A 26,082-nucleotide genomic window follows, 5' to 3' on the forward strand; every position below is an offset into this window, starting at 1 on the left:
CAGGAGTCCGTAAGAGTCCAGTGGTGGTGGCCGTGCTCGTCGTGTCCAGAATCGTAAAACGAGCGTGTCTCTTTCGCTCTTTCTCACAGTCGGATCCGCCTAGACGTGTCACTGTCCCTATACGCTCCATCATCTTCAGCCTCAAAGGCAAGTCAAGAGAAGCGAAATTACGATCGCGGACTGACACTAAAAGAGACGCGCTCTCTTCGCGCTCTGCTATTCACACTTTATGTTTGTGACGAATGCAGCTTCCCGTCACATGGTCGTAACTTCTTCAAACCTGGTTTCACTTCGTCGTGTATATTACGACGTTCAAGTCGTGAATAAGATCTTTGTTCTCTCTCTCTCTCTCTCTCTCTCTCTCTCTCTCTCTCTCTCTGTATCGTTGTCGTTTCACTCTGACTTGAATTTGAACGTGTCTCTAATCGCGAATTCTTTTATTTATTTTTGTTCTCCCGAATTTTTTCACGCTGCGTCGTATTCATGGTGTTTTTATATGATAAAACATTTTGGAAATTTATTCCTTATTATATATTGCTTCTGTACGTGATAGAATGTTTCTGACATTTTTCTCAAGATCGTTGTGAATGCTTTCACCATGAGATTTGCATTTACTACTCCGTAAACCTTTTGCGAGAGTATCGGCCGAGAAAATAATGGTGGATGAGCAAAGAATCCTTCGATCCTCGAGTCGCACATATATTTATAGAACAATTGAAAATGTATGAATCTATCCTCGAGCCTGTTTGTCTGGTACGTCGGAGATCCCTTTATCGCGCCTTGATCCGTGATTCAGTAACTCATGTCGTGAAAGAGGAAAAGTGACGGGCCATCGGCCCTCCGCGACCATTCGTCAACCATTGCCCATTCACATTCCCGCCGTTTCTCAAGCGAATTCATTACAAACACCTTGTTTCAGTCATGAGCCAGAAGCTTCGAGCCAGCCTTCGAGTGTATTTGGTCGCAAAATTTATCGAGTACTCGATGTTTTCTCCTTCCGCCGTTGTCTAGCCAAACTGAAATGCGACAACGGATATTACATACAAATTAAATAAAGAATATCAAAGTTTAGCAAAACAGGTGCAGCTAATTAGAAATATTGTCATACAAATTGCCTGAAAACTTGATCCAGGATCTAAATACTAAATAGGATCTAAGTCTCTTGCGTCCTGAACTCTATTTTGTCGATAAAACTGCCACTCTAAATGTGACTTATAAGTCTTCTGATTGACTTATAAGTACGTTTGAATGCACTTTTATCCATAAAAGAGAGCTCACACAGAATAAGGGTCTAAACATTCAAAATCTAAATATCTAACTCTATCCAAGATCCAGGATCTCTTTTTCAAAAAGAAAAGTCTTTTCTAAAGATCGCGCGACACAATTATTGCTCATTTTAGAGTCTTTTGCCGGCAGAAGGACACGGCACCCGCGCAATTCGGCATTCCTCTTTCTTCATTCGCGCGCGCTCACGCGGGGCACACGCGAGGAGGGTCTTGATGAAACTCAGCCATCTCTATATCCCGAGCGCCCGCGCGTTCGATCCCTCGAATCCAGATTGCCATCGGCGCGGATCACAATTAATGCATCAGATTCAGCATGTGCCGCATCGTTCATGGGAATCACGTAGCGCTGAACGATACGTGCGTTTGCTTTACGGTGATTCTGGCGTACAAGCGACCACCTGACGACGCCTGGTGGGGGATCTCGATCCCGCATCCCCCGTGTCCCACCGATGAGTCCCTCCGACCTATACCCATACCCCCGTGTCGACGGACGTGTACTTGTCCGTCCCGTATCCGTGTGTTTCATGGTATAAAAGCAATTGCGTCGGCGAGGACCAGCAGCAGCGTGCAAAAAGTCAGTATCGCGTAGAAGCGTGGAGAAATCGGTGGCAGTGAATCCCCTTCGATTACCGCGATTTTCCGTCCGACCGCGCAAGAAGTCGGGTGCTCGCCGGAGGAAGTCTCAACAGGGAAATCTCGAGTGATTGAGAGAAGCTGATCCGTTACGCGGATCTCAAGGAACTCGTAAAACAGGACTTTAGCGAGGATGGCCTGCTGGTTGAACTTCGTTCTAATCGTGATCGCGTCGACGATCGTGGTTGCCGAGTCGAGTGTGGTTCCGGCCGAACCCAGTAAGCGCTGAAAATCAATATATTTAATATATATTATCTTTTTCTTTCATTATGTGCTACTTAGTGAACTTTACTCGAATTTTTGTGAAATTTTGTAAATTGCATTGTAGCTCCTTCGTCTGAAAAAGTTTCTGAAATCAATCTTCGACTTTATTTGTGTGTGTTTATTTGTTGTCATTTCTCCCTTTGACAATCTATCAGTATAATATATAAATTTTTATATAGGATACATATTTTTTTACTACATATGTGCTATTTATTAATAACTTTTACCTTCTATATTTTTCGAATTTCAAAAGCTTTATTCTTAACTTCTTGTTCAAAGAATCTTTAAAATCGGTTTTCGAGATTCTTATACATGTGACTCGTGCGATGTGGATCAGGAATTAACATCTTTCATTTTGAAGTAAAAAACAATAAATGTAAGAATAAAAGTCCGTATCTTGTCATTTCTCTGTGCAATTTATCACACACAATAATCTAGAAATCTGATATATATTTTTTATTACATATGTAATTTATAATAGCTTTACTTTCAATATTTTTCAAATTTAGCAAGTTGTATTAATTCCTTTGACTGTAGTCTCTCTTCAAATCAATCTTCGAACGATGCATAACGAATCAAGCATTGACGTCTTCCTTTCTTAAACTAAAAAATAAAAAAATAAAAGATCTGCATTTTATTTAGTCTCCGTCATGCTGGACGCTTACGGCAACCCCATAATGTTTCTGAGGGAGAAGAGAACTGCCGTGCACCCTTACCCGCAACGGGCGATGATGTTCACCGGATATTACAGGCCGGTACGCCGTTCGAGTAACGGCGGTCAGGCGACCGGCGTCTTCGCTCAGGGGAACGCCGTGAGCGGCGAGGCTTTTTTCGGCGGGATGCACACGCCGCATCTCAGGGGTGGCCCAGAACCCATCGAGGAACCGGAAGTGTCCAGCGCCGAGGCGCAGGCGGCGCCCGCGTCTGAGGAGACCTACAACGAGAATGAACAACGGCATCAAGAGCAACAGCCGCATCATCAGGAACATCATCATCACTATCCGCAAGAAGAACAGCATCACCACCACGAAGAGGATGAAAAGTATCACCGCGACGAACATCACCATCATCATCAGCAGGATTCTCTCAATCCTCAGGTATGAAGTTCGCGGTTTTGCAGTTGTTCGATATATACGAAATCATTTCCGAAACGAGTGAATCTGCAAGAGGAATTGAATGAAGAATTCGGAACAAAATAATCTAATCAATTCATAATTGGTAATTTCGTCTAGTTTATGTGTGCTTTAAGAGAATCTTATACTGCAAAAAATATTTAAAAATTTAATTGTGGGATAAAAATATATTTCACAAAAATAAACTTTATACTCTACAAATAAACTTTCAAGTATTAATTTTTACAAAAATAAACTTTATTTTACAGAGATAAATTTTATTTCACAAAACTAAACTTTGTATTCCATAAATAAATTTTGAAGTATTTTTTTTCAATATATTTAACTCAATAAAAAAATGCTAAAAATAAACATAAAAAATATATATAAATTATTCTTTTTTATTATGTCATTTAATGATTTTTATTTTTATTTTTCCAAGTTGCTGTATCTTTCGTTGCGTTGAAAACCGCATTATAGCTTCTTCGATTACAAAAAGTCTTTAAAATCAATCCTCGAATTTCTTACACCTGTCACTTATGCGACATATAGTAAATCAGAGACATTAATGTGATCTTTTTAATTAATTTTTAAACAAAAGAAAAATTGGAAATCTGTATTTCGTCTTTTGTTTGCGTTTCGTGTTAGCTTTATTTTTTCTAATCCTTTGAATAATAAAATATCAGTCCATTCTTGATTTAATGCGACGCGTATTTTCTCTATCCCACCTTTCACATCTGGTATCCTTTACTTACAGGAACATCACGAGCCGGAGCAGATTCCGTTAACCACGGAGATCGCGCAACCGGCAGAAGAGCCGATTGCAGCCAGCACGGAAGTGTCAGTGACGAGGCCGAAGGTACATAATACCAAGAGGACACAGAAGACACCTGTGATCGTGAACGATGATGATGACGGCGAGGACGAGGTGGACGAGGAAGACGACGAACCGGTCGTGCCGTTCGTGCCTTTCAAAGGCAACCGGCGTCGCCAGGGATATCCTAATCTGAACAATTTCTTCCCCATGGTCTTCAGCTTCCCGAGAGTGGCTACTCGCGCTGGATCTGCTGGCTCTCCTCCTGGAACCATCACAGCTATTGCGAATAGTTACTCTACGGGGAAAGGTGGAGTCGCCAGCTCGGTGGCGACTGCGTATGGTGGATCTCCCACTGGGTAAGTCGAATCTTTTTGTTAAGAAGGAAATCATTCGCGATCACTTTAGTCAGCGATTCCCACATTATTCGGTCTCATTACTCAGTTTTGAGACTTGCTCTTAGTTTCTCAGCTTTGCACGGCCAGAGCGATTGAGATGAGCTGTAAGACAAAATTTCTTAAGTCGAGTATTGTGGAAAGATTATTTTATCATTATTAATTTGTAAGATTATACTTAATTAATTTGTAAGATTATAATTACTGAATTACAAAGTATTAAGTTGCTTATATTGATTAACATTACTCGTGCAATTATTTAATTGTCACCGAGCTTTATATATGATACGTTGCATTAAGTCGAACGTTTCAAGCTCAGGACGTATAGAAACCGGTAAATATATTGAGCAAAATCGATCTAATTAGTTTAATTAACTCATTATTAATTGTACGCAGTCTATTCGTAGTACGAAATAAATACAAACGTATACGGAGAAAATATTGTAGTAAAATGTGTAACAAATTTTTTCGTAATCTCTCCGACTATACAGAATCATGACCGAAATTGTTATATATTTGTTGAAAATATTATGTTTATATTACGCTTATTTGGCTTTTTACTACAAAATTATTGCAATTATTTAAATGTCTTTTTTATATCCTGTGCCAAGTAGAGATTGTCAAATTTACTATTTCTATAGTAATTTATACTGTAATTTCAGTAGTTCAGCTCTACAAAAATCATTATAAAGAAATATGAACTTTAACGTAATTTTCACTACAATATCTTTCTCGCGTGTAATAAATTAATTGAAGCTAATACGTTTTGTCGTACGCACTTCGGTTAGAAAGAAACGACGCTCGCAGCCGTCCGAGGAATAGCTCCTAATAGAGCAATCAATTTCATGGGCAAGTTGAAACACCAAGTCGTCACCGTCTGAACACCTGAAAGGTAAACACATCGTAGCTGCGATCTCCGCCAAATTTCTTGCGCGTCTGCCGATCTCTTGTTCTCTTTCATTAGTGAATCTTGAATACTTAACAAAGGATAACGCGCGGACAATGGTTTCGAAAAGAAAACATTTCGGCAAAGAAACGAAGTTAATTTAAAGATAAGAATTAATCTCGTTGGGGATCGCGCGATCCGTCGTGCAAAATGCTTCGTTAAAATAAGCAGAAGTTTGTAATTTCTTACACGGAGCGAATATTATAGTCTTTTTTATATGTATAAATTCTTTTCAATTTATATGTTTCTGGTAAGTATAAAAGTAGACTGCTATAAAGTCTATCTCGCTAAGAATATTTCACATTTCGATTCCTAAGATATAAATAGCACAAATATAAATAAATGAATAGTCAATTACTGCAGAAAATTGATCCATTCTTCGGTTAGAAAATTCTACAATAATTTATACTATAAAATTCTCTCTGTGTAATTCCTGGATCACGACAAGCTTTAAATTATCTTTATTATAACTTCGCGCTGAATTTTCTGACAGATCGTATCGATTCCGCATTCTTGTCTTCGCTATTTTCAAACAATTATTTTTCTCTTCATCCATTATGTTTACTTCATGTAAATTTAAATAACACAAACTTTTCACTTGGAAAAGATCGTACATTTTTAGTAGCCTCTAGTGGGACATAATACTACTGTAATTTATAGCAGCACGCAAGGAGACAATATTAGTATTTCACAATCGTACATAAAGAGAATATCGTAGTAAAAATTAATTATTGTAGTAAAGTTATATTTCTTTTTACAATTTTTTGTTGTAAAGCTAGAGACTTGTAGTATAAATTACTATAGAAATAATAAATTTGGCAATCTACTTGATATATGAAAACTTGATATATTAAATTACAATAATTTTTTAGTGAAAAGTCAAACGTGCATAACTTGCAGTTTGAGACAAATATACAGTAATTTCGGTCATAATTCTGTACGACCCGAGATTACAGAAATTTTGTTATAATTTTTACTACAACATTTTCTCCGTGTAGCGTGTATCTTTGTAGACTAGGATTTTACTATTAAATATTAGCGCAATAATTAGTTGCGTTTGAGATTTAATATCTCCTCGAAGAGCGAATAGATCAAGGAAATCGAGTAGATCGAGAGAGAAAGACATTCCTAATTCTATGGTGAAGTTATATTTTTCATATTTGGCAACTTTTTAAAGTACAATCAGTATACTCTCCATTGAAATGCTATATTTATAACTGGTGGTTCAATATAGCATTGTATATCATTGTATAGCAGTAAATCCGATCTGATTGAATCAGTTAATAGTAGTGACTATTCCTATTTTTTATGCATTCTGCGAACACAGATAATGTTATTGCACGTAAAGTGCATGGAGGCCGTTAATCCCATCGTCACAAACGCAAAAACTTAAATTAGGCATAACAAATTTGTTTTTATAGTGAAATGTTCTACTGGCTAAAGTCAATGAGAAATGAAATGAATCATTAAACTGGGAGAGAATGTCTTCACTGAGAGGATCGATGTACATCTATTGATCATCAGTGAATTAGTCCTTTTACTGATTCAATCAGAAACATTTTTACTGGTTTATTTTAAGAGAGTAACGCTATAATCGATTTCAAAGCGAAATCTACAACTTTGAAGCAGTCTTTGAAGCAGAGATCAGTATTCTCTCGCGCGTTCGACAGTCCATGTCGGTTCACGGTAAGCACGTAAGTTAATTTTAACGCAATAAAGAGTATCAAAAACGAGGCTCGCTTCTTACTCATCCCGTACTGTGTCCCTCTGCGCTAATCCACAAAGATAACAAGCTACTATGGTTGATGTAACGTACACTAGAATAATTTTGTGTGTTCACGCGGCTTGCGAGCGCAGCGGAGAAGTATCCGCGATTATGAATTTAGAAGGAAAAAGAAGAAGCGACATTTGCCAAACAGGAAGATTGCAGTCTGCCTTTTGCGAGAGCAGAAAAAACGCGCTTTGCAATCGTCTGCGTGCGCGTAAGAAAAACTTCGCTCCGAGAGAAGTTGGCAAAAATCATAGACGTAATATACATGGATGTCGCATACGGTCAGAAAAGTAAAGTCAACATGTAAAAAGAGACTATAGACATAATATACGAGTACATAGACTTCGCATACAGTCAAAAAAGAGAAGCCAATATGTACAGCCCCTCTACTCTCTGTCTCTTTCTACATAGACAAAATGTGCAATAAGATTTAAGTAAGACTTTTACTTGCCAGTTTAGTCGGAATGTTGTTGCGCTCTATGATATTATGGAAACGAGAAATGGATGCACGCGCAACAAAAAAGTGACAAAATAGGAAGAAAACTATAGTCCCTCTATTCTCGCTCTCTTTCTAGATATTGGCTTCACTCTATTAGACGACAGAACATAGGACATTCGGAGTCCATATATACTGTGTCTATGGCAAAAATTTACGAAATTATCGAGTCACTTTATCTTTAATTCGCATGTCTTGTGTAAAATTCTGCCGCGCACTTGTCCCGAGGAAAACATATGCGAGCGTCACGCATAATGCCCGATTCTTTTTCCGTTGGTAATCCCAAATTTAAGTAGCTGACGTAATTTTCGAGACTGTTGGGTTTCCGGGCAGCGCAAAGCGCGTGTGAACGTACGTCCTATCTTCTCAATCTGAACGGGCCCATCGGACCAAGGTCCGACTTACACGGTAATTCTGTGACGTGATCAAATGTACGCAACGCTAATGAGAAGTTGCGTGAGTAAAAACTCAAGTCGGAATTTAGGCTACTTGTTATTTGATAAGTAAACATAGATCCATATACATTAATTTCTTGTTATTTGTTTTTCGATATAATCTAACCAAATCTAATGGGAAAATAAGATAAGAGGACGTTTTCTTTCCTCGCAATCTATTATTTATTGGCGCTAAAAATTTTGAAGATATTTGGAAATTCAAAAAGGAAATAGTTGTAGAGACAACGATAATAAATTTTCTATCTCATTATCTCTATGTTATTTACTGGCGCTGGAAATTTCGATTTAGAGAAGGAAATAGTTGTGAAATAACAGTTGTGTTTTGAGTGATCTTATGTAGTATATCATTTAAAATACAATTGTTATCAATTATAAATTTATCTTGAAAGTACAGTGATTTAAACATAGATTCAGCAGAATAACAAAAAAGCAGAAATGAGTGTTCGTTTTGTTTGCATTATTTTGATATTCTCATGCATTGCGTACTCTCTCCGTAACTGAATTATTGCGTCTCGAGCCGATGATGCACATTTTGCGACACGTATTACCATATTGATTGACATTCCTTTGTTGATTTTTCAGAATACCTATCAAAATTGACTCCTGAAATTTTTTAATCAGGCTCTCGTCTATCGCGCTGATTATATGCGCTTCTCCAGTCTACGCGAGTGTCAGGGCAGTGAGTGAGTGAGTGAGTGTGTGTGTATATATCTAAAGTATCACGACAAAACAACCAGAAGCAGGATGCACCTGAATCCAAAAGCTAAGACAAAGGACGCAAGACGATACTAGGGATATGAACGATACATATTTTTCCAAGGATTTGTTTATTATACATGATATCACCGATTTTAACGGATGTTTGAGGTTCTTATTCTTAACAAGAATAAGGAGATACTTGAGTCAGAATTCAGAATTCGTTTCAAAGCTGCCACTTATTATCCATTGTAGTTTGGCAAATAATCACAATTCCACACACGAATTTCTAATTATTTGCCTACCGGCATTTCGTGCAAAAAGAAATATCAACCCAAACTATCGAATAACGGTCCGTGAACACGAATTTGTAATTAATTACGCTTTCAATCAAAGATCTTAAATAATTTACGTTTATAAATATTGGCCTAAGTCTGGCAAATGTTAATTTATATCTTTGATAATACTGCTGATCCAATCCACAGGAAGTCTCATTTTGAACGTCATCTTTTCATTTTTGTTTAACCTTGTTATTTAGCTGAAGCCACAAATTTAAATCTCTATTGCCATTTATACAAATCTATCTTTATTCTTATATTTCCTTCCTTTTCAGCATTTTTAATCTTCCTCAATACTCATCACGAATAAATATCTTTATTTTTCAGATATTTCTTCTCTAACTAAAAATAATATTTTTTTGTTTTTTATTGGTGTCTGCGTAAATGAGTTGCTATTCAAGGAGCGATCCATGGCCCAATTAGAATATTAAGTCCCAAAGAATCCCAGAGAACAGAAGGACAGAGATCCAAACAACTCGATGGGCCGTGAATCGCGGAATTACGTTGTCGACGATAATGGCGGTTGGCAGTGCCCAGGTGGGAATCCCGACGCGCCTTCGTTCATCGACCTAACACTGTGAAGCCTCGAGAGAAATCAAGGTCTCAGCTCGACCGTTAATGAATCTACTGGGCGAGGAGTGCTTTACGATTCTTAAAGCATGACCGATGCTCTGTGAGTTCGATTCCGGTTAAAGTTGGATAACGAGCATTGATCAGAGCGGCGCTTATGCGTGCACGATGAGATGATTTGTGACAAATGGCGTTTTAAGTAGTCGATTACGCAACGAGAGGTGAGAGGATTGCTGGTGGAGAACGCTGGAAAATGCCCGCGCAAATAAATTAGGAAATTATCATCGTCTTTGGAGTACGTCATTGTTTGATTTATGAACGATCCGCAAATTGCCTTTCAATTTTACGATAGATGTGGAATTTTCTTTTCGCGGTTGCCATTGTCAATTAAGCGTCGCTGAGTTACCTCGTAAGAGCCATGCGAAGATATTAGCACGTAACGCGAAAACACCACGTGACTTTATGCAAGATGCGTAAAATAAAGATATATCTTTACGATCCGTAACGTTATATCCTTCGTTGTGTCTTGTTTGGAATATAATCTATCCAAAAATGCCCACACAAACAAAAACGCGTAGGGCATTAATTACGCGCGAATAAATACTCCGTGATTTATAGGGGAAGAGGTCCTTATTCTCGCGAACAAGACGAGAACAGATAAAACCGGGAGAACGAATAAAAAATCCGAAGGTATACGCGCGCACGACCTCACCAATCGTTGAACTCTCTCGCTCGACCCGCGATTTCTCACTCGCTTTAGAAAAAGATTAGATAGACCTTCGCTTGTTTATCCTTTCCAGCTTTTTTATTTTCGATTTTTTGTTATCGGAACTCAGCCATTTGAAAGAAAACCATCCGCGATCAACCTGACCAGCGGTTCCCAAATTATTCGGTCTCATTGCTCAGTTTTGAGACTTGCTGTTTTAAAAAATATTACTTGGATATTTTCCTCTCGCTTTTTCACAAGCTTTAGCGAGTTAATTTTTAAACTCGCTTGTTTACCACGAGAAATCTTTAACTTTCCGTGTATAATTATATTTTTTGAGACATATAATACAATCTGGGTTTATCAGACCCAGAAAACTCTGAACTATTGTAATTTTGTTGAAAATAAATATTTTTTGACACATTTTTTTCCAGAAACGCATTAAGAGAAAATACTTGCAAATTTATTTATGGTATATAAAGTTTATTTCTATGTAAAACAAAATTTATTTCTATGAAAAAACTTTTATTTTACAAATAAATTTTCAAATGTATCTTTTTCTCAGTATATAAATGCTTCAGTTATAAGACAGCAGTGCAATAAAATCAAAACTGCAAACAGATATATGCTATCTTGAAATTCTCCAGGATTCTTTACGAAAGTTGGTAAGTGATCGAACATTCATTAGAATCTCATAGTCCTAACATTGTATGCGGAGGATAAAAGTGGCCACAGTGATTCAATATATGCTCAGAAAAGAAATATTTGGAAATTTATTTGTAGAATAAAAGTTGATTTCACAGAAATAAACTTTATACTCTACAAATAAATTTTCAAGTTAGAGTTACTAAAACAAATATACCATGTAATGTTTGAACAACTAGAGTACTGGTTTCAATGATATTGCTATTGAATGAAGAAGATTTATTCCGAACACGCGACGCGCTGTTGACCAAACCTTTAGGTTCAACAGCATATTTTCCTCGTGTCTTAGAAACCAGACTGAGAAATCTCTTTAATCGACGCAACGACGAATACTACTGAGAAAAATATACTCGAAAATTTATTTGTGTAACATAATGTTCGTTTACAGAAACAGATTTAATATCCCACAAATAAATGTCCAAGTATTTTCTCAGTGTAAATCATTTCTGATTAAACATTTGGACACAATTGTGGCGGATTAATTTTCAAGATCAATACGTATAATAACATCTTGTCAATTTGACTCACCCTCGCGGTCTTCACAATCCACCTCCTTCGACTCGCGTGGGAACCAATGATCGGTGCGATCTATCCCGCAATCATTTAAGACTGCTTGATTATCCGCTCGAGCTTGTGTCACAAAGTGACATATTCGTCCGTGCGAGTGGACCAGCCAGCAAGAGCAGGAAATCGCTCCAGGGACACGTCGGCGCATCATCGCCCAACATCAACTAAGAGAGACCCGTTCTCCGTCTCGTCCGTCGGCGCTAATGATATGCGGCGATTCGTCGCGGTCGAAAGTGGCCGTTTCGCGGCCGCGTAAACGCGCCGGTTTATCCCGGATGGCTCGCCGTATATAAGGACTGCCTGGCCGATTTTCTCGTCGTCATTTGGCATTGGAAGATACCTGCAGGATAGCGTAACGTCTCGTAGCGCGCGCACTAAGTGTCCGATCAACAACGGCAGGATGTCAAGAATCATGGTCTTCTTGTTCGTCGCGCTCGTCGCAGTGGTCGCGGTCGCGTTTCCGACCGACGACGCGTCGCGTTCTCCAGGTAAAGCGCGGAAGTGCGATCGTTAATTCGCTGCGAAATTCATTCGCGGGGATCCTGGATTCTTAACGCGCGCTGTTATCTGACCGACAGGTTGGGTGAGCCGCCTTGAAATCGGAGAAATTTCGATAGGCTTCGTTAAAGAGCGGATGAATTGTAACGCACACTGTGTGAAACGCGACGTAAAAGCTGAGTGAGAATTTATTTATACGGCAAGATACGACGTGTGTGATGTAGATAAAAAAAGAAAGAAAAAATTCGACATACTGACTTGATTTCGTTTCATTTGTTTCGTTGATTTCGTTTCGAGCGACGCGAGTGTCGTAATATTCTGTGCGTTCATCAATTACAAATTAACTAATCCAAGATAGGAAAGGTTCTGAGATGAAGTCAATTAATATAAACAGAGTCTTTAAGAGACAAGCATAGCTAATATATAGTTTTGGACATTTACATTTTTGGATATTTATATCTTTGGATATTTACGTTTGCAGTATTTTAATACTTTTTAGACACTTTTTAGTCAATATTTTAGTACTCTTTTTAGACATTTATAATAATAAATCTCCCTTTGATAAATAGATAAATATTTATTACATTAGCTACATACACACACATTGCCAAAAATGGGGCTTGATTCATAAAACTTTATCTTAACCATACTTATCCGTTCACACCTTATCTTGAAACTTTTTCTATCTATATTCTTACCCTAATATCACAGCAATTACAGTCTGTACATTTCAAAATTTAAATATCCACTCTTTTAATTATTACTTTTAGCTGTTAAATCTCGCTTTGATTTGATTATACGATATTTATCTGAATTTAGTTTATAACTAACACTACACAACTGTGTTTGGCTCTCAAGGATCTTATTTAAATGAATCAACAAGTTAACCAATTTACCCGCTCTTTCCGACGCTAAGAATCCTCGCGATCAGAATTTCCGAACTTAACGCGGACGTATCGATAAGTAATTTTTCACAATTCAGCGGGCGAGAAGGACTCCTCAAAGGACTTTCCTCTTTTTTATTGAGTTTTCGGACTTTCTTCTTTTTTATTCAGTACTTACGAGAATAGTTAGAGCAGCTGCGCCTAAGGCCGAGCCTAAAGCTATGGCCGCGGCCACGCACTTTAAACGCGGCTCTGGACATGGATTCGGCGGCGGACACGGATTTGGCGGCGGGCACGGATTCGGCGGCGGACACGGATTCGGCGGCGGACACGGCTTCGGCGGCGGACACGGCTTCGGACACGGACACGGCCACGGTGGTTATCACGGAGGCCACGGAGGTCACGGGCATGGGGGATTCGGCCGCGGAGGTCACGGAGTATATCCTCATGGTGGCGGTTTCGCCAACAGCGGATCCAATGCCGGCTCCATAAGCACGCCTTTGGGCAGCGCCTCCTTCGCGAATTCCTTCGCTAACTCCGGGTAAATATCGCGAAAAGCGATCGTAAGCGGATTCTTAACGAAAGAAGACTCAATTAAACGAGATTTCTAATTAATTAATTGAATATCGTTATTTGGTCATGCGAAAGTTTTTAACGACATTTAATTCAGTAAATTTATACTTTCGAAATATGCTAAGCACAATATTATTCCTCCTCATTAGAAGAGAAATACTCTTCCGGTAAAAGTTTCCGCCTAAAAAAAGCATCTAGCAACTAGAATTTCTTTTCTTTAAGTGTTAAAATATTTTTCTTCTGATTTTAAAAGTACTTCCTTTTATTAAGATCTCTTATGAGATTATATTTTTTGGATATTATTTATTGTAGGGATTATATTTTTTGGAGTATTGAAGGAAGATTAAATATATTTTTGGGATAATTAGTCGGTATCCTAATTTAGCTGTCTTTAATGAGATTATAATAAGTTTTTTTCTCGTTTGTTGCAGCGGATACGGACGATGAGTTTAAAAGTGGTACGATCACAGTCACTGAAAACGGACTTGCGTTATGAAAAAAACGACTTATACATTTATTTTGTAAGCGCTTGTTTTTATATAATAAATGTCAAAAAACACAAAATCTACTTGCTTGACTTCTCGCGATATTTTGATGTCATCACCAATGTTTCTTTAAACTTGTAAACGACGATTGCCAATATATTTTTGTGTATTCGTCGACTTCTCATCCCAAGTCGTCATTAGCCATTGATACGTTTCCATATCCGATTCTGTGGCTTCCTACAGATTGATGAATAATTTAGATCATCTCTCGCAAAGTTTATTATTTGATCCATTACGTTCTGCTCTCCAATACTAAGCGAAGAAGAGAATGGTCAGTGATTGTCACACGGAAATCTGCAAACCATTATTCTTTGACAATTCATCAGCGATTCTTCTATTCTCATTCTCTCATTTAAACGTCTATTAGCGATTGAAGTCTCGCGATTCACGCATATTATGATTGATACGTAGAAAACATGGAGAACCTGTTTAAAATTGAGTTAAAATTGAAATTGAGTTTTTGTTAAAGTGTAGGTTTGCGAAATAAAGTTTTGATAAAACGAATATTTATATTTCAATAAATATATGTGTTTACAAAAATTTTCTTATTGCGTTTGCGTCATTCTCAATCCACAGAAACTATATTTAGATGCAGAATTATGCAAAATATCAAATGATAACGAAATAATCGCGAATACTGGCTGACTTTGCACTCAGGTTGCACGGCGATATCCTTGTTTGTTCTCCACCGGATGTTACCGTCCAATGTTTTGGAAAACGCCGTGTAAGCGGTCGCCTTTGTTCGCGTATAAACGGTGCTTATAAAACCGCATGATCTATCAAACGGTCTCATTAGAATCCCACTTAACGAGGCGAGTTCGACGAGCGAGTGGAAAACGGAAAATGAGATTTCTCGCAATTGTGATCGCCGCGGTCGTGATCGGAGTAAGTTTCTTGGTAAGTTTCTTAACTACGAGCTTCGCCTCTTCTTTCATTCAATTGAAAAATCTAGTGGAGATTCGGCTAAACGTGCGCAATTATTCTTGCAAAATTTTCACTTTCAGACGCAGTGTTGCTCGGTCGCGCTCCCGAACGTGAGAGACGCAGGTAGGTTTTGCGTGTGTGATGCTTGTGTTATGTGAACCTTTTACACTCGAGGAAGTTGTCTCTCCTGTAAATTTTCTGCTAACAATCTCAATATTCATCATAGAATCTTCATGAAAAAGTCGTGTACTTCGCTTTTATTATTGCAATATTTTTAACTAATGCGATTTTTGATAGAATTATACTAAATATATGTATCATCAAAAGTTGGTCTCTATACACTAAGAGAAAATATATATAAAAATAAAAATTATTTATTTCTGTGAGTACTAATAACGTATTTAATTAAATTGATATTTTTTTATTAAAATGGAACAAACAATTGCTTTATTATAATTGCTGAAAAGCTATAATTTAAGAAAACGTATATTTTTTATTTGATGATTTGATTTGATATTTCTTCCTCACATATATATTCTTGACATTTTTCCACTAAAAATGTTATTTTTTTTTCAATTTAGAAGTGTATGTTAATGGTATGTTAATGGTAGAGTAAATACGTTGTCAGTACCCACTAAATAATAATTTTTTATTTCTCAGATAATTTTTCTCTCAATGTAGGATCGATCTAAATGAAACTATGTCAAGGTGAACTCGATATAGGCCTGTAAATTATTTTGTTACGTTACATTATCATACATATTAAAATTCTGGTTTTTTCACTTTGAAAGTCATCTTGAAAACCCCTTCTGGGTTTCGTAAGAAACCCTCAACTACAGCATCTGTCGAATGCAAAGAGTTGAAGCTCATTTGGTGGTCATGCTCGCGATTTCTATCAACCGAAATTATTTGATTAGAAAATAAGAGCGCAGCTTGCGTAGGCATGCTTCGAAGTGCGCGCGTACACCGGGATGCGAGCCAAGACGTGTCTTCGCCGACCTGGATACAGTCCTCGGTTTCCGTTAACTCCTTGAATTCATCATCGGATGAGAAGACTCCCTCGAATATATCCCAGCAACTGAAAGACCTGATTGTGTCGTACGAGGAAAATATCGTGAAGTTCGTGGAGCACGCTAGAAGAATATGTAAAAATACAAATGATTACCAGCGACAGGTCAATATCCTTACGTGACCTGTCTTAACGACAAGTCACGAATTCTTTAAGCGACCTAAATTAAATATGCGATATTAATTAACATTTCTTAAAATAAAGAATATATATTTAAACCAAATAGTTACACGGAGAGGGAATTTTATGATAAAAAAAAAATATATAGAAGTTTGTAAACGAGGAGTAGATTAATATTCTGTCGTAATTGATTATCCTTTATATTTGTTACTTATATATTTTAGGAATTGTGTGAAATGTATGCTGTTAAAAATTTGCTATGTTTCCAGCAGAATTTATTGTTTCTTAATAAGATGAATTTATTGCGTCTATATTTCTGGATTACTAAAAATACAATCAAATTAAAAAAAATTTATATGAAAAGTAACTATAATATTCTCTCTCCGTGTATATGATCGTGATTTATTTTAGATAAATTTTCAGACTCAGCTGAAGTCGCTCATCGCACGTGTTGTTAAAGAACAATCAAAAGTGAGAAACGCGTATGCTAAGCTCGGCAACATCGCAGCCTCGACTTTGCAGGTACCGAGTAAAACACTGACGATTGAGAAAGTTAATAACCTGAAGGATCTTCTTGATACTGTGAACGAGCTCGATATCGTTTATCAGGATGAAGAGGTCAATGATGAGCATGTCCGGATCAGTAAGCGTTCGCGAGTCCTTTGTGTGCATTTTTGAACGTGACGTCGCATTATTAATAATAAAATAAGTCCGTAACATTGCAGAAATTTTTCGAAATATTTATTCGATGAGTTGAGACGGATTAATAATGCATCAGAAGGTTAATTAAATTTGCATTTGACTAATCTAAAATTGATTCTAGAACGCGCGAATGAAGGATACAAAACAGCCGCGTCCTTTGTGATGTCAGGCCGAGAGGAGCAGATTATTCAAATGCTGTTTAATATTCAACGTCAATTGACGCAAATTCGAAAATATTTGCACAAGTTATGCCGGTAAGATCTCGTCACGAAAAAAAATCAGAAGGCAAAAGTAAAACGCGACGCCACACTTACTTTCTAATTAACGATTACTTTAATTAATCGTTTCAACAGGCATCACTCAATATGGTCGACTACTACAGAAATAAATCCCGTTAAGGATGTTTCCTCTCCTGATCAGCCGAAAAAAGTACCGGTTATTCAAAACTAATAATAACGCACGACGCGCGCTCATTTACTTGTGCAATCAACGCACACCGAAGAGTAAAATTTAATACATGTAGAAAAATTCTGATTTAACACTTCAATAAAAAGAATTTAATTTTACGATGCATTCTTATTCTGCGGGATATGTTCAAATTGCGAATTATAATATTCTTAATTGTGATGCGCCAATAACAAGTTAAAAAGAAAAAAAAGAAGAAAGGAGTGAATAAAAGGAAGTACTTCTTTAAAAAATTCTCTCCATATATAGTGTTATATCTTAAAACTTTCTACAGTAAAAAAAAAAATATCTGAGAAATTAAATATGTTTATTCAGTGAATACAAAAAAAAGATAACTTACAATCTAAATTCTTTTGCTTAAAAAGAATAAATAATTGCTTTTATGAGAAACAATGATGTTTCACGAAAATACATATTTTTACATTCAAAAGAAAATTTTTCTCATTATAAAAATATATATTAGTACAAGTAAATATGTTATTAGTAACAATCGCATAAAGAAAGTCTCTTATATTTTATTTTATATTTTTTCTCTCAGTATACTTTCGAATTCGAGCGGAATTCGCGGGGTTAACATAGAATTAGAATTTCGATTCGTGATATGAACGTAATCAGCAAACAGCCACGGAATTTCCAACTCAAATGTCAGCCGACGTTTTCGCAGTTTCGAAATTTATTACGGCGATTCGCGTGTCCCGTAATCGCACGCACCTGTGCATACGTTTATTCTACTCGTGTGTCACTAGATATATCCATCAAGTTTAAATGTTTCTTGTCCTCGCCATCTGATACGTTTGATCGATAATACGGAGTCGCCGCTGACGACGCAGCCCTCGTCGCGAGACGGAAGCACTTCTTTGTCACTAATAAGGTACGTTTTTTTCCGATTTCATCGAATCTACCTATCACACCGAACGCATGTCGGACATGCGAGAGCCGGTCATTTCGTCTCGATTGTTCATCGTTCCAGATTTTAACACCCCCGATCGTATTTCCACGACGGAGAACGCGATGGCAAGCCGCGGTCATTTGCGAGATTTTCGCATTTTTGACTTCGGTAATTGCTTTTAGTGATCCTCTCGAATAACAAGCACGCGCGTTCATTCATTGCCACACAATACATAGATTCTCATTCGGGAGTCAATTTTGTAAACTCGGTTGTCTTCGGCATGAAAACCGTGTATCTTCGTGCGCAATTAATCCCTCGTATGGTTAAATTAAAAGAAATTTTCCGAGTAAATATCTTTTTTAAATTTCTTTTCTAATTTCCTTATACATAAGCAACGTTAAAAAAAAAAAACGACATATTTTATCTTATAATATTAAGTTAGTGTGAGAGATCTGTCACACACACATACACACACACACACACACATACACACACACACACACCAGTTTGGGTATTAAAAGAAAATTAGAAAGTCTCTCCATTAAGTGCTTGAAAAAATATCGAGCTGATCATTTTAAAAAATTAATAATTCTTCGAAATCGAATAAATCCATTTTCTATTTTATTTTACAATAAATAATCCATTTTCTATTTTATTTTACAAACGCGACAAATATTTTGTATCAATTTAATGTTTTTATAAAATAAATAGTGTATATGTCAAATAGTTCTTCAAAACTCATTTCTAGTCTTGTTGTATTTGTCGTTGTATTGTTATTGCATTTGACATGAGAAACATATAACGTGCCAGATATGTCATTTCAGGCCAAAGGATTAATAGGACGATAGTATCTCGATAAAGTGTCGCGAACGTTTTCTCGATAAAGCACAAAGAGACTCTTACAACTTGCACTTTCGAGAGCTGACGTTCCTTGATTATCGGAATCGAATGATTCATCCAGTATGAAATACGCCAAGTCTACAGTAGTCGGTGGTTACGGGATGGTACGTCTTCTGATCAACGTCCACGGGCGATTAGATCGAAAAGCGAGCTGCAAGCACGCTGCGTCAATCGCGAGCTGAAACTTGGGAAAGTTAAATTGAGAATCCGTAGCTCCCATTACGGGAAGCGTCGGTCATTATCGCGGCGCGATCTAGCTCCCATGCACTGTGCTAATTACGCTCCTTTAATTCTGGGTCAGCTCGAAACCTCGCGGAATTTCTATCCAACTCCCCGTTGAATCGCGTGCGTAATTAACATTCCAAGTTAAGATTAATTGCAAATTAAACGAGGATTCTCCGTTGTCACGAGAAAATAATAAAATTTTTAAACCAGCAAAAGGATACAGTGAAAATAACGAAACAGACCGAATTACGCGTAGCTCAGGTAGGATCATTTGTCTTTCTTTCAAAATTGACTGCAATATATACTCGTATACTGTGCGCTACGAGTTGTCCTTTCGTGTTTGCACAGAAACAGTTCCTCGATGCATGCCCTTTGAAAATTATTCGTAGATGAGGTATGCATTATTCAAAATAATGAAGGAAATTCTAAATAACGCGTTTAACACTAGAATGCCCGATGTAGTCTTCTCCATCCATTTTGACTTCTTTAAGGTTTTTTTGTTATCGCCATTTCTGTTTCTCATGGTTTAGGAAAAAAAATCTCTCGCGTGACTTTTAATCTATTATTTTTAACATAGAACACATTGAAAGAGTAACAGAGAAATTGATAATACTGTGATATTTTATGATTTATTTTGGATGTTCGCGAGAGTCAATTTCATACTTTACTTAATTGTCAGTGTTGCAAGAACAAGCATTATCACTTGAGATTTTACTTTTTTAATCCCGATTAAGTTTGTATTTTATTCTACACTCATCCAGCAGTCGTACAGCAGTCGTAATGCACAGTTCGTAAAAGTTGAGAAATTCACGGAGGTGAAGTTTGAAACTCTTCGAAGTTTTCTCGATTTTCCACGTTTCGCCTGGCATGGCGTGTTCGGTTGATACAAATCGTAAATAATGCCCATATCACCTTGCTGCACGGACGCAACTTATGGCGTGTGTTATTTTCATTATCTAATGAGAAAAGTTTTTACATTTTATCTCGCGAAACGGCCGTAAGACATGAACCTTCCACGGTGGGATCGGCCAAAGTCTTTGATCAGAGACGGTTTATCATTATTGCATATCTATTGTTTCATTATATTGCTCACAAATAAATGACAAAATGCATGAAAAATAAAAGGTCCTTCGTGAAAAAAATAAATTACACGTCACGAGCAATGAATGATTGACGCATATCAGGATAAAATCTATCTAATGGAATAACAGAAGAACTTCGCGAAATATTCATCTCCTAGTACGATAATTTTATTTCATCAGGGAAATTATACATATTCCACACAATCTGAACGATATTCCGCTTTGTATCGTAAAGCCCTGCCGGCTATCCTGCTATGCAAATCGCGCTCTCTCCCGATGTGCACGCGGCTCGAGTTACGCGCGCGTAAATGCACGATCTAAATTCATTGGGACATTATCCGTATCACGAAAATGCACACGAGATCCGCGATCCGGCGGAATCGACAAGCCGACGACGAGCAAGTCACAAGAGAATTACGCAAATATGGCTCGTAAATAATAATAGCAACTCAATCATGTACGAGAAAAAGAAGAGAGAAAGAGAGAGAGAGAGAGAGAGAGAGAGAGAGAGAGAGAGAGGGAAAAAAGGAGGGAAAAGAGAAAAAGGGAGAGGGAGAGAGAGAGAGATTCACTTTTTACGGACTATTGATTGGCAATCCGCAATTTTTGATTATCCTCAAGTCGTCGAGGGAGAGAAAAAAGAAAAGAAAAAAGCAGCCGCAGCTCTCTCCTTGAATTATTTCTTATCGATCAATCGACTCGAACTTGCTTATATCGGTCCGTGGTAACGGTTTCTATTACCATTTTTTTCCTAATCCTCTATTAGATAAATTTGCATCTCCATCGCGATTGTGGTGATCGCCTCTATTGAAGATATACGTGCGACATTTGAGCAACAAGAACGATCTCTCTGCAAGAGACTTAACATTATGAATAACTCATAACTCTCTCGAGCCGTACGGGTACTGCGATCATTACTGTCGATTTACAACTTCACTTTAAGCTTTAAGCCTTAAGCAACTGACCAACCACAGTCAATTATTCTCCTTACGTCTCAAGAATAATCGATTGTGATTGGTCAGTTGCTTACGACTTAAAGCTTAAAGTGAGGTTGTAGACCGACACTTATACGTATTATCAATTTTATTTATCATATATTCTTGAGTAAATATTATGAATTCACAATTTAACTAACATTTTATAAGAAGTTACATCCTTAAGGCCCGATTGCACTAATCGAGTGGCTTACAGTTAAATCATATGTCTTTCTTTCTTCTTCAAAATACTTTCAAAATACTTTCTCCTTCAAGATAAGGCAGACATTAGTTAACTACTACCACTAGTTAGTGCAATCAGGCCTAAGAAAATCCATATTTCACTCATCTAAAACAATTTTTTCTCTATATAAAAATATTATAAATAAAATATAAATTAGTACAAGTAAAAAATATTATCAAAGTGCTCACCGAAGAAATACCGTTCTACATTACACCTGTTTTTTCTCAATGTATATTTCACTGTTGCGGTGTGATGGATTTAAAGTGTTAATTTTGAGTAGATGCTACATAAAAATTCGACTAATCGGTGATATTAACTTCGACAAACCTTGCAATTTAACACGCCAGGACTCGCAAGGGTTTCAGTTTCAAAAGGAACGAAGGATGTCCGATCAACGGAGTGTCACACCGACGACGGTGTATCCAGAGGAGGATCGTCCAGGCGCCGGCGTGGGCGCCGGCGCTGAGCGTTCCGCCGGCGTGAACGTTCATGCCGGCTCAACGTTCATTAGGAGCGTCTCGATATTCCTCACTAAGGGTCGCAAGACATCGGTGAACACAACAAAGCGGCAGATCTCCGCCGCGTCCGGCGGCAAGAGACGTCGCAGGAGGATGCCGGAGGGCGCCAGGAACATCGTCAAAGTCATCGAGTCTTTGAAAAGGAAGACAAAGTTCTCCAGGCGAGTGTGTATAGGATCCCATAGATTATCGAAATTGCGCGCGACGGATATCCTCGTGTCGCTAACGCGCACTTTTCTTCTTCGCGCTTGTGGCATACTGTTAGTGCATTGAAAGAATGTCTGAAAAATAAATGATTTAGTGGATGCTAATAAAATATTTATTTAAATTTTAATTCTTTGTTTAAATAGATAAAACAATTTTGTTGAAACAAACAAATTTTGTTTAAACAATTGTTTTCGTGAAAAACAACGGTGTGTGTTTTTTCGGGAAATATATATCCTTTTATTTAAAAAAGACTTTTGCTTATTGTATAAATGTGTGCATTAGCACACATGTAAGTAAGTGTGTTAGTAACCATCGAATAAATATTTCTTATTTTTTAAACATTTTTTCTCTTATTGTTGATAAAAGATTGCGACACTTTTGCCTCGATATTTTACAACGCAAAATATATCTATATCTAACCTAATAATCATGAAAACTGCCAGAGTACCAATATTTCTATTAGTAGAAACATATGTTTCCCGAGAATTGTTGCAAGAATTTTTCTGTTGGATATGCGTTACAAAATTATAATAATAATAATAATTAACATTTTTTTCAATTGACAGGAAATTGCGTATCATGTTGAAAGTATTCATCATTTTCTGTTATCTTTAAAGATAGCTATTTAATTCCACGTTTGTAAAATGATTCGTCTCTTAAACGCATGAAATCATTGACAATATTAATATTGATTTCAAGTGCAAATATTGTCACTCCGTCTATTGCATGCAAATATTAAACTCTTTGCTAGACACATTCGTAGCAACTCGATGCACGTAGTAAACTGTCGCGTCACGTGAGTGCTCGATTTGCATTTAACAGGGTGGAGTTGGATAATCTCAGCAAACTCTACACGAAACTGACTACCAATTCTAACCAACAACAAGTTGACCGATCGGTATCATCCACCGGTAAAAGGCAATCGAGACTGGTCGAGGTAATCAAGAAACTCATAAGCGAACGGGATTATTATAAATGTTCAGACAAGATATAATAATCATTAATGCGCATCGTTTAATTATTGATACAAGTTCAAATGACAGAAAGATTTGCTAACCAATAAAAATTAATCTATTAATCTGCGTTAATCTGTTATAATGCGAATTTTATTTTAAAATTATTATATTAAAATTTTTTTCTTATTTGTGATTAAAGTTTAATGACACAGAGACTTTAATCTCATTTTAATATAGACAAAAATCAATAAATAAATAAGAAATAAATAAGAAATAATCAATTACATACAATTTTTCTTATATTTTATATTTGATGTAAAGAACCAAAGAATAACGAAAAATCATGTTTATTTTACATTTTAACATCTTAATTTGGCATGTTAGTGTCAAAAACGGCCTCATAGTAACTTTTACCGCGTCTATATTTGAAATTCACTTTTTTAAATATTGTTTTATTTCATGTTTGGCTTGCGGAAAGTTGTGGTTCAAAGTGGCTGGAAGTACAAGCTAACTTGGCCTCAGATAGATATTTGAAGTTTCACATACCTTTGCTTTTTTACTACAAAAAAATATAATTTTTTTTCATATAAATTCTTTTCAATTATACTATGTTTTTAGTAATCCAGAAATAGACTGTCAGTAAGGTCTATCTTGCTAAGAAACATGATAAATTTTGTTAGAAATATAATTTTTTTAATAGCTCATTTCAATTTCTAAAATAAGTAAGTAGCATATCTAAAATGAAAAACAGTGAATTATTGCAGACTGTCAATTTCTCGGTTTTATAATAAGTTTTACTATAAAATTCCCTTCTTACATGATAGACAAGAGATATCTTAACAGTATTTAAACTTTATATATTCCCATCAACTATAACTTTTTTAACGCGTGAACCGATCCTCATTCCACTAGTTTGCGGATAATTCAAAGCGAAAAATTGAACAAAGTCAAAAATGATTCTAATGTGCCACATTAGGATTAACAGGCACTCGTAAGAGAACACTTTGAACATAACCCGTTTCTCAGGGTATCGACAGGGCCATTTTTCGAGAACTCCTGCACAATACATTCCACGTAATCACGGAGGACATTTTGGTGGAACGCTTATTCTGTTGTTGGGACCGCGAGATCGAAGGAGCCATCAGACTTGAACCATGGATTATGGGTCTCGACGTGTTCTTACGAGGTAACCTCTGCGACAGAATCGTCTTCTGCTTTCACGTATACGATTTGAATAATGACGGATACATCACGAAGGATGAGATCTTCCAATTGCTTAAGTAAGGATAACGTGATCTTAATTCTTTACGCTTCTAATTTCTTGTAAAATACAAAGGAAAACGTACTTTTCGGCTTTTAAAATAGTTTTAGAATTAGCAGTCGTCAGATTTAGCTGTTTTTGGTTATTTTAGCCATTTTTAGATTTAACTCTTTTTATTATTTTCGCTACTTTTCATTTCCTTATAATGTAACGCGTAATTTACTTGTCAGTCATTATTAGCATGTTCACTATTTAAGCGAAAATCATTGGTAATTCGCGCAACCACAGAAACTGTCTGATAAAGCAACCCGGCGAGGAGGATCCGGACGAAGGAGTTAGAGACTTGTCGGAGCTGGCCCTAAAGAAGCTCGACATCGATCATGACGGCAAGATATCTTTCCGAGATTACGAGATGGCAGTGAAAGGAGAACCGTTACTGCTAGAAGCATTCGGCCAGTGTTTACCCACCGATGAGAATAGCGCGGCCTTCTTGGCAACTCTTCAACCTTGAAGATATCCGGCAAAGGTATGTGAAACTTCAAATATCTATCTCAGGCCAAGTTAGTTTGTACTTCCAGCCACTTTGAACCACAATTTTCCGCAAGCCAAACATGAAATAAAACAATATTAAAAAAAAAATGAATTTCAAATATAGACGCTGTAAAAGTATATCCCGGTTTATTATTGTATTTCTCCTTATGCTTGAATAGCTGCTGAGTGATTTCTTGCTGTATATTGAATATATTCAAATTTCGTTCGACATCTATCATTACTTTGGCATCTATCATTGCGTTCACAGCGGTGCTTATGTGATACTTGCAAGTTAAACATTCAGGATCGGCGACCTTCTTGATTTTACTATGTCTGGATAGAGTTGTAAAAAATCCCGTTGTTGCCAATTATCCATCAAATTCTTCGCGTGTTAATATGTATCTTCAATTAATCTGCTCTCTGGATAATGTACAGATTATTCAATGATACAAGCTGTTGAACTCGTGACCGTCTTTCTTCAGTGCCTCGGCAACGATTGGCTTGCTGATGTCGCTCTTCCCTTCGCAGCAGTGATTGAAACTTCAACATCAGACAGGGGCAAGGATAGAAAGAGAATATCGCCGTCATAATCTGGCCGGTGTTAGATTGTGAACGCACTTCACCAATTCGATTTTTACAGCATCAACTCTGTGAATGCACGAGCAAAAGTGAATTCAAGCATTGTGCAAAATATGTGATAAACACAATAAAAAAGTACACACACACACACACACACACACACACACACACATATATATATA

General features: G+C 37.0%; 1 protein-coding gene and 1 long non-coding RNA gene across 2 annotated transcripts; one reads left to right on the forward strand and one right to left on the reverse strand.

Annotated features, from left to right (window-relative positions):
- The first annotated feature begins 1,992 nt into the window (after window positions 1-1,992).
- LOC116843702 lies at window positions 1,993-25,316 on the forward strand. The gene is made up of 10 exons (XM_032814350.1): window positions 1,993-2,137; window positions 2,826-3,280; window positions 4,053-4,468; window positions 12,163-12,255; window positions 16,106-16,352; window positions 16,791-17,010; window positions 17,191-17,323; window positions 23,396-23,510; window positions 24,556-24,809; window positions 25,079-25,316. Exons 1-10 carry the CDS (start codon window positions 2,053-2,055, stop codon window positions 25,299-25,301), a joined length of 2,241 nt encoding a protein of 746 aa, XP_032670241.1. The 5' UTR covers window positions 1,993-2,052; the 3' UTR covers window positions 25,302-25,316.
- On the reverse strand, window positions 2,070-12,547 carry LOC116843703. Its single transcript, XR_004377916.1, has 5 exons — window positions 11,716-12,547; window positions 5,284-5,389; window positions 4,051-4,609; window positions 2,900-3,343; window positions 2,070-2,786 (listed from the first exon to the last, which is right to left on the reverse strand). It is a non-coding gene; the product is annotated as an uncharacterized LOC116843703 (long non-coding RNA).
- Window positions 25,317-26,082: the final 766 nt, after the last annotated feature.

Source organism: Odontomachus brunneus, unplaced genomic scaffold (genome assembly GCF_010583005.1).
Source record: "Odontomachus brunneus isolate Ranch 3 - 2012 unplaced genomic scaffold, Obru_v1 Obru_scaffold_035, whole genome shotgun sequence".
Taxonomy (NCBI): domain Eukaryota; kingdom Metazoa; phylum Arthropoda; class Insecta; order Hymenoptera; family Formicidae; genus Odontomachus; species Odontomachus brunneus.

Excerpts from the sequence above, each read along its gene's own strand:
- LOC116843702 (XM_032814350.1), top strand. The coding sequence starts at position 2,053 with ATGGCCTGCTGGTTGAACTTCGTTCTAATCGTGATCGCGTCGACGATC. Across the intron at positions 17,324-23,395 it reads TATTTGCACAAGTTATGCCG|GGTGGAGTTGGATAATCTCA; the intron begins GTAAGATCTCGT and ends TGCATTTAACAG. Across the intron at positions 24,810-25,078 it reads GAGATCTTCCAATTGCTTAA|AAACTGTCTGATAAAGCAAC; the intron begins GTAAGGATAACG and ends GCGCAACCACAG.